Raw genomic sequence first — 13,204 nt, forward strand, 5'->3', positions numbered from 1 at the left:
GTAAAACTCCAGAAATCCTCTGCATTCATGGTTTCTGGAGTTCTAATTGACTGCAGAGGGACACCCTGCGCCATCTATGATTTCCAGGTCAATTAAATTTTCACTCCGAGACCTCGTATTCCCATCGTTTTGAAAAAATTCAAATTTTGAATATGTCAGGACAATTCTTAGATAATCACGATTCATGTGTCAAAGTTTCGGACAGTTTGGTCTAATACTCTTAAAAAAAAGTGTTGTATTCAAATCGACTGATTTGAAGGGGGCTACACTTCACCTTAAAGACGTGAAATACAGTCAATTGATAATTTCTCAATCAATTAATATTTATCACGCGCAAGCTCTTAAAATACTTCATCGTCGTCAACTTTGTACAAAACTCATATTAATGTGATGCTTGTATTTTGAAATGTGTTGAACCTCTTGAAAAATACTTATACATTCCACAGATTCTTGGACCCCAAGTTTACTGCAGGACGCACAAATTTTTATTTGTCAATTATTTTCGAGTTTTCATTTTTGTTCTTGCACATTTACTCTCACACATTTGCATATTTACTCGGAAATACTCCTCTTCGACCATTTGTTACAGATACGATTCTCTTTGTTTATGTACCATTGTTGTGATGAAAACTGTGCATACTACAGAATTAGAGCGGAAAAGTGCACAATCCTTTTTCGAACTGAATTAATTACTGTTTTCTACAGTTCACCCCTGTTTTAATAATGTGCGATATGAAATTGCAAAAAAAAGATCGAAGTCTTCGAAACTATCGGTTTAGCTATTATTTAAAAGTATTCTCTGTTTTTATAATTGTTCTCTTGAGTGCATTCATTGCTACCTGCGCATCGCATGAAAGTCCAGCTTTAAGATGATATGGAAGACGCTGAGAAATTTAATCGAGGTTGATAAAATAAAATTCATTTATACCCTTTTTAGTGGTAATGCCGTTTTGAATACTCAAGTGGTAACAGAAGCTGGCACGTCTCATTACCGACATTTATATTTATGTTGGTCTTTTAGAGTCTACGTTGAGAATTATACGAACTGAAGCTTTCCATATGTCATTTCAGTAAAGTAATGATAAAAAATCGACGTAAAACAGTCGAAATCCCGTGAATTCATTATTCTAACGACTGTTTAGGACCAACGCTGCCATCTGTGACGTTAAGTTGCAACTAAACTTTTGCTCTAAAAACACGCGTTAGCCTCTGGACAAGCTACCACTCTCTTGCAATTGTTGGTGAAAGTATTTTCCATATTTACCCACCTGACTCTGTAATATTCCATTTTTATGGTATTCTAAATTGTTCGAGCTAGGTACTGAAACTCTTGATTTTCGAATCTAAACCTCCAAGCAGCGTAAAACATCGGAAACGTGCACGGACCATGCCATGCTGGTTTTAGTCCATGATAAGTAAATACATTTTTTTAATGAAAAATGAAATTTTATGAGTTTCAGGATCTACTTTAGGACCTCCACATTCACGTGGTAAAATTTGAAACGAATCGGTACATTCAATTTGGAGAATACTTCCACCAACAATTTGAGTTCTCAGATATTCATAGGCTGACTCTTTCATATCACCTTAAGCTTTGCAACTTAAAAAATATTCTCCGTGTCGTAGTAACACTTTTAGCAGATTTAGAAATAGGTCACGGAGAAAAATGATATACAATTTTGATGGCCTGCATTAGGGGTATATGTAGTTTGACTGAGTGATAAACAAAGATTTTCTTCTGTGTACGACAATAGTATTCAAACAATATTTGTCACTTCTTTTGCTCACTCTATTATATGGCAAATCACGAATAATGAGATATACTTATATACAGGTCCTTCGGTACAGTATTACTGATTGATGACATGAAAATAACAGAATTCCGGTATTGCCAACAAAAATAATTAATTAGAGCTAGATCAATTATTCATTTAACCTTCAATTATTTATGCGTTTTAAACATTTTATTAATAATATATGGCTTTAAACAAATCACGAAGAATCCTACTTAAAAATACCTAATGATTTGGCAACGATTCATGCGATATGACATATTAACAATTCTTTTTTTTTTTCAAATAAATTCCAGGAAACTTGAAGAAAAATAGTCAGCAATCCTAGTTTGAATTGAATCTGCAAACTTAACTTTACAAATCAATGTGTACGTGATACTATCTAGAACTTATTAATACACGTATAGCGTTTGTACAATATTTGTAAAAGTAGTATATACGTCGCAAATCAATAGCCTGGGACAGAAAAGTTAGAAATTCATGGAAAACTTTGTTTTCAAATAATTCTGCGGTGTCTCCTTAACACGATTGGAACGGAACATTTTGTTCGAATCTGAATAATCGCCGTGACCTTTCTTCAGGTATGCTCGTGGGATCATCTTAGAATAACATTGTCAAAAGTAAAGTCTCGACTGTCACGTTGACCATTTGATTTCTTAAAAGGATTCCAGGGAAGCCTTCTGACTACATGGGCCGTTGTGACCGAACCTGCAGGACTTGGTTGGCCGGAGGAGACGCCTGAAGAACTACTTGCAGAAACACTTCCCTTGTCGTGGTGACTCGTCTTGGCTGGTTTCTATAAATCGAAACAATTGCTCAATTCATTCTAGATGAACGTCCAAATTTCGGATTCCAGCTAATTCGTGTCTTATAACCTTCAAGTAATTTCTATCCATCGGAGTGACGAGCTTCAGACTGATCGAATCGCCGCACTGCTTTATTAAGCGTACCACTTGATCATGAGATGCCCACTTGGCATCTTTGTTGCCGATACTGACTATAAAATCACCTTCCTTCATGCCTCCCAACTGAAACATCAAAACATGTCTCTTATTTACACATTGCACACAGATAATCAGAAATTTCATGACTCGTATTACGTACTTTTCATTCAATGACCAATGGAACGCACTAAACAGCCTATGCAAGGCATAAGATTATATGAAACGCGCTAAGAAATTTAGTCGAGATCGATAAATTCAAATTTATTTATACCCTTTTTGGTGGGAACGTCATTTTGAATACTCGAGAGGGAACATAAGCTTGCGCGACATGTTACCGACATTTGAGCCGCTCAGTGCACACATCGACAAACTCCACTTTTTGAAAAATCTTAAATTTAGGTGTCAAAGCACTTGGTATAGTCATAACTTTTTATATTTATAATATCTTTTCTGATTAATAGAGATTAACCCCATTAAACGGCAACATTTTTTTGGGCATTGAATAATAAGTAATTTATTTCAGACGCCATTTTGATTAACTCCATACTCTAATGTAAATCGTAGACGAATACCTGGCAGTATAGTATTATTGGATTATCTGTTGCGGCCGTACATCGACGCTTTTTTTTTTTAAACAGCCGAAGATGCTTTCCCCTTTTCAACAATATGAGTAATAAAATCGCATCAGCAAACAGATAGAAAGAAGCGCAATGCAAACGGTAGTTAGTATAACAGTGATCTCTCACGCTGAATGTTACCGTATACTTCACCAATATTACATGGACTACATATTTTTTGGTCTTTTCAATATTACTCCCTGATTGTTTTTAAAGAACTAAATATTATACCGTTATAATCAAGATGAGTGAAACTAATAACAATGTGGATGTGGAAAGCAGGGATGGTTCTTCAATACGATTTATCAGCAGAAAGTCTGGGGCAAGAAGACGTTTATCGTGTTTCTCGGATTCATCCAATTGCAACGGTATAAATTCCCCAACAAACACATCGATTGGGAGGAAAAGAAGTCGTAATCCTGATAAATGGGCACGAAATTTACAAAAGCATAACGGAACAAAATGTTTGGCATACAGGAATAGGGGAGGAAATTTATTACCTGCAAAAACATTTGTCGATATAAAATGGAGACGATTATTTTTTGGCTATTCTTTCTTATTAATTTTATATACCGTTAGATGAAAACTATAACTGTATTTATGTATTCCACATTATATATTTGAAGTTATATTATAATAGGAATTTTAAAAAAGAATCTACATTACTTCATCGCATTTCTCAACTTTTTGTTNATGAAATTATGTAATGATAAACTATCTGATTTTACTTAAAGACAATTAGGATTTCATTCGACTAGCAAACAATAACTGATAATGTATATGCGCGTATGAATTAAAGTCATACTTTTTCATACGAGTAGTAAACAAAATATGACATATATTAATCTTATGAAATTTGACGATGAATTATGGCAATGACGATGACGATGATGTAATAAAATAAATGACAGCACCAATGTAGTTCTATTTTGTTACAAATATGTGCTGTATATACACAGTAATATCAGGACTGTAACATAATGTAACATGAGAGTAACAAAGTTATGCTACATTTATATAGATATGATAGTAACAAATGATATGTAACCTGTTAGCTCCATGTTACGTAACTGTTAGGTCATTACATTGTAACAAACGTTATGTTATTTGTTAGTTTTAAAACCTTAAGAACTATTCTCAATGCTCCATGGTACGTACCAAATAACCAAATTAACAGTGATCTAAAAATCCCAACAGTTTACGAAGAAATACATAGACACTTTTCAAGATATAAAGTAAGGCTTTCAACGCATCCCAACCAGCTCGCCAGAAGATTAATTACTTTGAACAACAAGAGGTCAAGATTAACCAGATAAGAACAATAGAATAACGATTTTATTATGTAAACATTTATAACAGACTCATTGTTTATTCAGTAATTAGGTATTTTGCGTACAGTCAATGGACTGTTACCGAAATGTATATATTTTCTCTGTTTCTATAATGTTATCTGCTTTTCTCTGTACATCAACAAATTTGCATATTGTCCTAAAGGACAGATTGTAAATAAATTTGGAGTTAATAAAAAAAAAAATTTGTTAGTTTTAAGTACCATAACTGTTAGGTTTAGTGTTCAGTGGGTATCTCGAATAATTTTTCACTGAAAAATATAGATTACTATTCGAGGAAAATTGCTTAATTTTCGAGTTATATTTTCTTTGGACGTATTTTCAGCTTACCTAATATGTGAGGTGGATCTAAAAGTTCCCGAAAATCATCCTCTTCTCCGGACTGGGCATAATCTTCGAGGGTTTGTTCTTGTGCTCTTTTTAAAACTCTGGCCAGTGCTTGTTTCCCCTTAAGCTCTCGACACATTCTCTGCAATCGTTGACTTTCCTCATGTAAAACAAGCGCTTCTCTCAAATGAGCACGGCCTGGAAAAATAATTATTCACCTCATAAGAGAACGATTGCAAAACCTTCCACTTAATTAAGCTGATTTATGCTTTTTAATTGGACCTCTTCAAAACACCTTCGGTATACAAGAACTTACCCAAATACATTTATCATTGTTCAATTAATTGCAAAAATAGCTCACATTACTTCCTTTCAATGAAAAGCTGAAATTAACTATTTTTACAAAATATAGTAGAACATTCATGGAAATTCCAGCTGAAATCTTTTTGCCAAATGTCACAGTACCTTTCGTTCCACGTATGTTGCAGATACAAGATTTTCTACTTCCTCAAACTAAAGACAGATATTAAAATATATATTTAATAAGAATAAATTAGAAATTAAATTTGAAAACAACATTTTTGCTGGTGAACACTATACTCATAGCATATGATTATTTTGGTGATCGACAAATAAAATATTGTTTTCCAATTTAGTTTTAGATTTTTTTTATTCAATAGAGATTTTAATACTTATTTTTAATTGGAGGAAGTAGAAAATTTTGTACTTGCGACATATGCGAAACAAAATGTACTGCGACACGTAGCAAAAAGATTTCAGCTGAGATTTCCATAGCATGAATGTTGTACTATATTTAATAAAAATAGTTGATTTGGGTTTTTCATTGGGAGAAAGCAATTTGAGCTATTTTTGTAATTAATTGATAAATGTATTTGGCTAAGTTTTTGTACACCGAAGGTGTTAAAAGGGGTTTCACTCTTTTATGTAAAAAAAATACGTTAAAGTTTCTATTATTAACAATAAATTCGGCAAATATATTCGATACACTCCTATATTACTAAAATATAATTGCTACAGACGTGTATTGATAAGAAAAAATTACTATGAATATCTATATTTCGTATGCGTTATATCAAGTAACTCATAATGTCGAATGATGAGTAAAATGAGTATATTTTCTTATATCGATAATCTCTACGTTATTAATAGCACCATAATGTATCCACCAATGTGAATTTTGAAAGTCTATTATAAAATGTGGATTTAGCGACTACGAAAACCATGAAAAACCCATGTTTATAAAAATCAAACCATTTTTACATTTTTATTCGCCTTATTGGGTTGGCTATTTTGAATTTTTGAATTCAGTTTCCAGAACTCGATTCAGCGACATCAAAGATCTTGAAAAACCTTTGTTTTTCTTTTAAAAATGCAGCTATGTTGATAATTTCTATTCGCCATTTTGAATTTTGAAATTTTGTTGACAGATTTGGATCCAGTGATTCCATGAATCTAGAAAAATCCTTCTTATAAAAATCCAATCATTTTGAAATTTGTTTTCCGGCATATTAGATCCATTATTTTGAATTTCGAAATTCTATTATTATATTTGGCTTCAGCGATTTCAAAAACTTCCAGAAACACTTTTTCTACTAAAATACAATAATTTGAAAGCTGAGATGGCTATAGTTCGTGTCTGTTCCACAAGAGAAATGTGAAAAAATGTGTCGAAAAATTGTATGAAAGTTTACCTATTAAGGTGTACAAAATTTACATACTCTTCAGTTTAAGAGTTGACAACGGCGCTAACGACGACAACGACGTCAACGACGAGGATAATAAACTATACCGAATCTGGGCGCATGTAAAATTTGAAACTGTCATATCTTCACGTACATATTAGCGATCGGTGATGGGTAAATTAAAAAAAGAAATGTTCCTGATTTTTGCTTGATTTTTTGAGCTGGTCGAACGTTCATTTATTTTACGCTGCCAGCTTAATGTTAAAGTTGGCATAGCCATTGATTTTTTGAGAACGGCTGGAGCAATAAAATTCAAATTTGTGTAATAAGTCAGCAATAAAAAAGCAATAAATTTTGGTGTATGATTTATGCGGTTATGCTGACGTGGCGCTGCAAGCTTTAGGGACGTTTTACATCCCTAAAGCATAACCGCATAAATCAAACACCAAAATTTATTGCTTATTTACTACACAAATTTGAATGTTATTGCTCTAGCCGTTTTCAAAAAATCAGTGGCTATGCTAGCTTTAACATTAAGCTGGCAGCGGTACCTAACATTTTGTGTGAAATTAAAAAAATAAGTGCCACCCCTTTAGAAGAGGGGGTAGTTTTTAGGTTCAGGGGGTGGAGCAATAAATCCTGCCATAGTGCAGGATTTTATTGCTTGACCCAAGAAGTAATTATAATTTATAAAAATGTATTTATGCCCGTTAGGAAGGACAGGCAGTTCATGTATATGTAGAGGGGGTAATTTTTGGACTCAAGGGGTGGAGCAGCGAAATTGTAAATTGAGCAATAAATAAGCAATAAATTTGTAGCTTAATGTTAAAGTTGGCATAGCCACTGATTTTGACGTATTTCTTTTTCAATAGTAATGGAGAGAATATATTCCCATTTCCTCCACTCCTGAAATTTAACGTTAAATCCTTGGCGTTAAATACTCGCTGAAGCTCAAACGCGCAAGGCGCGTTTTGCTCATCATTCGACCCTACAAGTTTCTTGATGCATCTTTTTAGTAATCACCTAATGACTTCCTTTCGATGTCATCTTTCGGCACGGTCACATCCATTTGCGTCTTTCCATCGCTCTCTTGGATGTGCTCCAGGGTGAGCTTTGTTTCTGTGCGATATTCCGATATAGATCTTTCTAAAATACCAGCGGCACAATGTTTATGAGCTAGAGCTAAGTGATGTTCGCGTTTAACCAGCACCAACGATATCCAAGATTCAGGAACGTAATCTCGAACGGGTTCTCGAGATATTAATCCATGAACATCGTTATAGACCGCTGCCACCTAGAATGCAGACAAAATCATTTGCATATTGCAACACTTTCAAATAAAATTCCCCCCCTTCGTTAAGCCATCGTAGAATATCGTTTTAGTACCTGTGCAGCTTCTTGAGCAAGGTCTAAAGACACGTCGATATTTCTACCACCTCTCGACTGTAATTCGAGTTTCTCGAATAGACATTCCCTCGCTTGAGCCTGGAAATCACACGAAAAAAAATAATTTAGTTACAATTACTACAGGGACATGGTTAAATTACTGTGGGAAGTAAAACCACACAAATGGTGAAATTGACCACATGGAATGATAAATGTAATTTTGCGAATAGGTACTGTATCCATGGCGCTACGCTTAAAAGGTGCAGGAGTGATCACCATTTGGAATGGTAAAATTAGTAAAAGAAGTTACAATACGCCCAGGAAAATGGAAGATTTATCTGGGAGCTGTAACCATATATCATAGTAAGATCTTACACGTTGCAAGGTTATTCTAAATCTTGCCTATGTGATTGCAGAAATAATGGTTTGGCCCCATTAGTTTCGACAGCACCGTCAGGTGGCAAAACTTCGCGCAGACGATGCAGACTGCTTGTGTGCATATAAGACCCGTTAATATCCCTTACGTTTACAATACAGTGACTCTACCCCTTCCCGAAGAAGAGAAAAGGGCAGTGATCGTCGAGAAACCACATTTTTGAGCATCAATATGATATTTTACTACTCAACTTCAATGATATTTTACTACTCAACTCCAATGATATCTTACTACTCAACTTTAATGGTATTTTACTACTCAACTTCAATGATATTTTACTACTCAACTGCAATGATATTATACTATTTCAATGATATTTTACTACTTGAGGTAGAAATGTATGAGAACACTGACAGAAACATAAGTATAGCGTTCGTAATCATAATAATCTAATTTTTTATGTTGACAGTAAATTTTATAATAAAATTCCCAACTATGCATAATGGTGGAACAACTCAATCCTTGTAGTTACGTTGACTAACTGGTAAAGTAACCTTTACAATGTTCTTTTTACTATGATACGTTGGTTAAGGTGAAGCGAAACACGTCGAGGAACTTGATCGATGTAGGTAAAAATGATTTTTTTAATACCTAGACGTTCCAGACGTTCGTTTTTATTTTGACAGCTGTGTCGAATTATATTGGGTATTGTACTAAATGGCATATTCCACCTAAAGTTTTTGTACAATAACTATAAAGAAATCGAAGTAAAACTCCAGAAATCCCCTGGATTCATGGTTTCTGATGCCCTAATTGACTGCGGAGTGACTCCCTGTGCCATCTGTGATTTCCGTGTCAACTAAATTTTCACTCCGAGACCTTGCATTACCATCGATTTAGCATAGAACCACATAAGACACTTTTTGCCTTTATCTCGTTCAAATGCAAGTTTTTCGATTACCAGACTGTTCTAAATTGCCGTGCAATTGTCCTGACCCTTCGGTTCTCATATTAGAGCCTTCAATAATTGTATATCGATCAAAATATGAGAGCTCGGCGCCATTTTGGTTCTGGTCCGGCCTAAGTTGAACAATTTTTTTTTTAAATCCAAATTTTGAAAGTGTCAGGATAACTCCTAGGCGCTCACGAGTCAATGTTTCGGACAGTTCGATCCAATACCCTTAAAAAAAAAGTGTCTTATTAAAATCAACTGATTTGAGAGAGTTTCACTTCACCTTAATGCAACCTCCTTCCAAGGTTGCTTTGCAATAGAGTTACGATTACTACAATTGTGGTGATCCTCCCCATTCTTTTTTTTTCGTGCAATTAAGTATATTTTCAATATTAACGATCAAAGTTTTCCAGAATTGAATCAACGCATTACAAGATAATAAACTCACCAGCATTAGCTGGACCAACATGTCCAACATTTCAGGGCCCAGGTCCATACTCGGTGCATTCGTGAAATTCTCATGAATGTATCTGAAGGTCCCAGCAGCTCTCAAAAACGCATCCACGGCTTGGTCCAAACCGCGAGCATTTCTTCTATCTTGCCTAGCACCTAATTGCGTATAAAGAGCTCCCGCGTTGAACAGGATCGAGGCTTTTTCGAATGCGACTGTGCGTTGGCAACTCGGAACTCCGGTTAGTGAGTCGAACCACTCAAAGTAGATCCCGAGGCTTCTATCAGGCGGAAAAAAGCGTCTTTCGATGAAGTATAGTTGGTTGTAGTATCTCAGAAGCAGGGCGATTCCAGCCGCGTCTCTTGTCGGCGTTCTGGTTGCCTTAAACATACAAAACGATATATTTAAAAATTAGCTTTAAGGTGAAGTGAAACGCGTCGAGGAACTTGATCGACGTCGATAAAGAAGATTTTTTTAAATGCCTACGTTGCCGACGTTCGGTTTTATGTTGACAGTTGTGTCGAATTATATTGGGTATCGTACCAAATAGCATACTCCACCTGTCGTTTTTGTACAATAATTATGAAGAAATCGAAGTAAAACTCCAGAAATCCTATGGATTCATGCTTTCTGGGGCCCTAATTGGCTGCAGAGGGACACCCTGCGCCATCTGGGATTTCCAGGTCAATTAAATTTTCACTCCGAGACCTCGTATTCCCATCGTTTTGGCATAGAAGCGCATACAACACTTTTATTGCCTTTATCTCGTTCAAATGCGAGTTTATAGACTACCAGAGTGTTCTAAATTGTTGTAAAATTGTCCTGACCCTTTTGTTTCTCACATCAGAGCCGTCGATAATTGTATATTGATCGAAATATGAGAGCTCGACGCCATTTTGGTTCTGGTCTGGGCTCAGTTAAAAAATGTTTTCCAAAAATCCAAATTTTTAATGTGTCAGGACAATTCTTAGATGATCAGGAGTGATGTGTCAAAGTTTCGGATAATTTGGTCTATTACCCATAAAAAAAAGTGTTGTATTCGATTCGACTGATTTGAAAGGGGTTTCACTTCACCTTAAACGGGGAAGCAATTGTTACGAATTATTTATCGAATGGCTCTTACCTGCCTGGTATCCATGAGGTCTGCAATAGCCTCTTCGTAGTTAGTTCCATCCTCGCTGTAATGCTCCAAGATAAAGTCCTAGAACATTGTAGAAAATTTAGTAAAAGATAATATGTACAAAGGTCTGACGAATGTCTCATAAAGAAGTCAGTGAATTATTTGGTTATTCCCCCCAGTGGCGGATATTTGCTTTTGTAAATATGGTATTTTTTACGAGATAATATTAAATAGCGACAGGTTCCACGACACTTCAAAATAGTACTTGAATTATCTAGAACGTTATTCAGATCTTAAACATATTATATTTAAAAAAATGTTTAATACGTCTTTACAAACTGAAATCTGGTTTTACAGTACAAGAATTTTTTGTGATTATGTTTATAAATTATAATAAATAAATATATATAATTTCGATACACCTTTATAAATTATTAAAATTAAATATGTCATTGGGATTTTCAACAAATATTTTAGATAGATTTGATCTTCAAATGAAGTCTATGAGACATCTTAAAAAATCTGTCGCTTGAGATATTTAGCAAAGATTACAAAAGAATATATAGAAATTATTATGTACTACTAGGGCGTAAATCACACAGTTATGTATATACCCTAGCGTGTTGAAAATCAAAACTCAAGTTCTTTGGAAGTTTTTTAAAATCTGTTTTCCACTTTCTAAACTTTTTCAAGGCTTTTAAGATTTATATATATTTTCAACAAGATGAATCATTATGGTCGAATCATTTGAAGTTTATCATTCATTCGAGTGAGTATCATTGATTACGAGGGCCGTCCTTAAGGTGGAGGGCACAAATTTATTACACATACATTCCTGGTTGTTACGGCGCGTTAAATCGATAATTTCAATGGCGCAGCAAAGAGTTCTGAATGAATCCTGTAACGTCAGTTTTCCACATAATACGTGAATAATTAAAAGTACAATTTGCCCGCCGAATTATTGAAGTGTCCACCCCGCAAGAGCAGTTCAAGTTAGGAACAAAATATTTGCCTAAAATGGTGCGAATTACCATGGATCTTATTCGAAAGCGCTCGGAGCATAATGAGGGGGAAATATCAACTCTTGAAGAAATATCTCTTCATCAAGAAAACATTGATAAGATCGAACTACTGGACAAGGTCTGCAGGAACTTGAAGATCTTGCTGTTGCAGTACAACCTCATATCGAAAATTGAGAATTTAAATAAGCTGAAGAGGTTGGAATACCTTAATTTAGCTCTGAATAATATCGAGGTTATCGAAAACCTCGAGGGATTAGAAAGTCTGCAGAAGCTAGATCTTACGGTTAATTTTATTGGGGATATACGAGGCGTCAAAACACTAAGGTAATTAAATTAATTAATTTTATTTCGCTTGTTACGTTGAAATTAATCTTGCTGCTTCAAATCTTCGCGAACAGTGGAAATCAAAACCTAGAACAATTGATCTTAACCGGTAATCCATGCACAGATTATGATGGATATCGAGAATTTGTGATAGCAACGTTACCTCAATTAAAAGAACTAGATATGCAACCAATAGAAAGATCGGAGCGCATAAAAGCTCTACAAAAGTACGCCGAGGCTTATGATAACGTCACTAGGGGCTACTATAATTATTCAAAAATAAGGAAAAAACAGTTACTGAATCACCAGAAACAAATTGGAGAGAAACTGGAAATCTCCGAAGTGAGGGAAACTGACAAAAGCAAGGTGAGATTTTCGGCATAATTAAACATTTTTGTGTCTACTCACAAGGAAGGTATCCCGTCGATCTCTTCGATTTGATTTATTTCATAATATGTTATAGTAGACTAAAAAATAAGCGACACGTATTTTTCTTTATCTGCCATTAAACACTTTAAGGGGGTGAAACCACCATCCAAAATAAGGCATGTCAAAGGACGATTTAGAAGTTTCGCGCACAAGAACATAATATTTTTTATACCAATCCACCTGGAAAAGCTCTCTCATAACAATAAATGAAAAATATAATTTTCTCAATTAGGAAAAAAAATTATGNTAGGAATTTTAAAAAAGAATCTACATTACTTCATCGCATTTCTCAACTTTTTGTTTTATGGAGTTAATCAATGTGTGCACTGAGCGGCTCATTTATAGGTATGTTGAAGTCTATTATAGTCTACTTTGAGAATTATACGAATTAAAGCATTCCATATGCCATTT

General features: G+C 34.7%; 2 protein-coding genes across 2 annotated transcripts; one reads left to right on the forward strand and one right to left on the reverse strand.

Annotated features, from left to right (window-relative positions):
* Positions 1-1,771: 1,771 nt before the first annotated feature.
* LOC111673850 (rhophilin-2) lies at positions 1,772-11,099 on the reverse strand (the record flags this gene model as incomplete). Its single annotated transcript, XM_023433628.1, is given in 7 exon segments — positions 1,772-2,589; positions 2,669-2,821; positions 5,008-5,228; positions 7,757-8,027; positions 8,120-8,218; positions 9,896-10,279; positions 11,022-11,099. Coding segments are annotated over 7 exon segments (1,407 nt in total), but the record flags the coding sequence as incomplete, so codon positions are not given.
* A 936-nt stretch (positions 11,100-12,035) lies between these two features.
* LOC105700132 (protein tilB homolog) lies at positions 12,036-12,730 on the forward strand (the record flags this gene model as incomplete). The annotated part of the gene is made up of 2 exons (XM_023433629.1): positions 12,036-12,364; positions 12,439-12,730. Coding segments are annotated over exons 1-2 (621 nt in total), but the record flags the coding sequence as incomplete, so codon positions are not given.
* Between the last annotated feature and the right edge of the window lie 474 nt (positions 12,731-13,204).

The sequence above is a fragment of the Orussus abietinus genome, unplaced genomic scaffold, assembly GCF_000612105.2.
Source record: "Orussus abietinus isolate OABI.00-Male unplaced genomic scaffold, Oabi_2.0 scaffold902, whole genome shotgun sequence".
NCBI classification, from domain to species: domain Eukaryota; kingdom Metazoa; phylum Arthropoda; class Insecta; order Hymenoptera; family Orussidae; genus Orussus; species Orussus abietinus.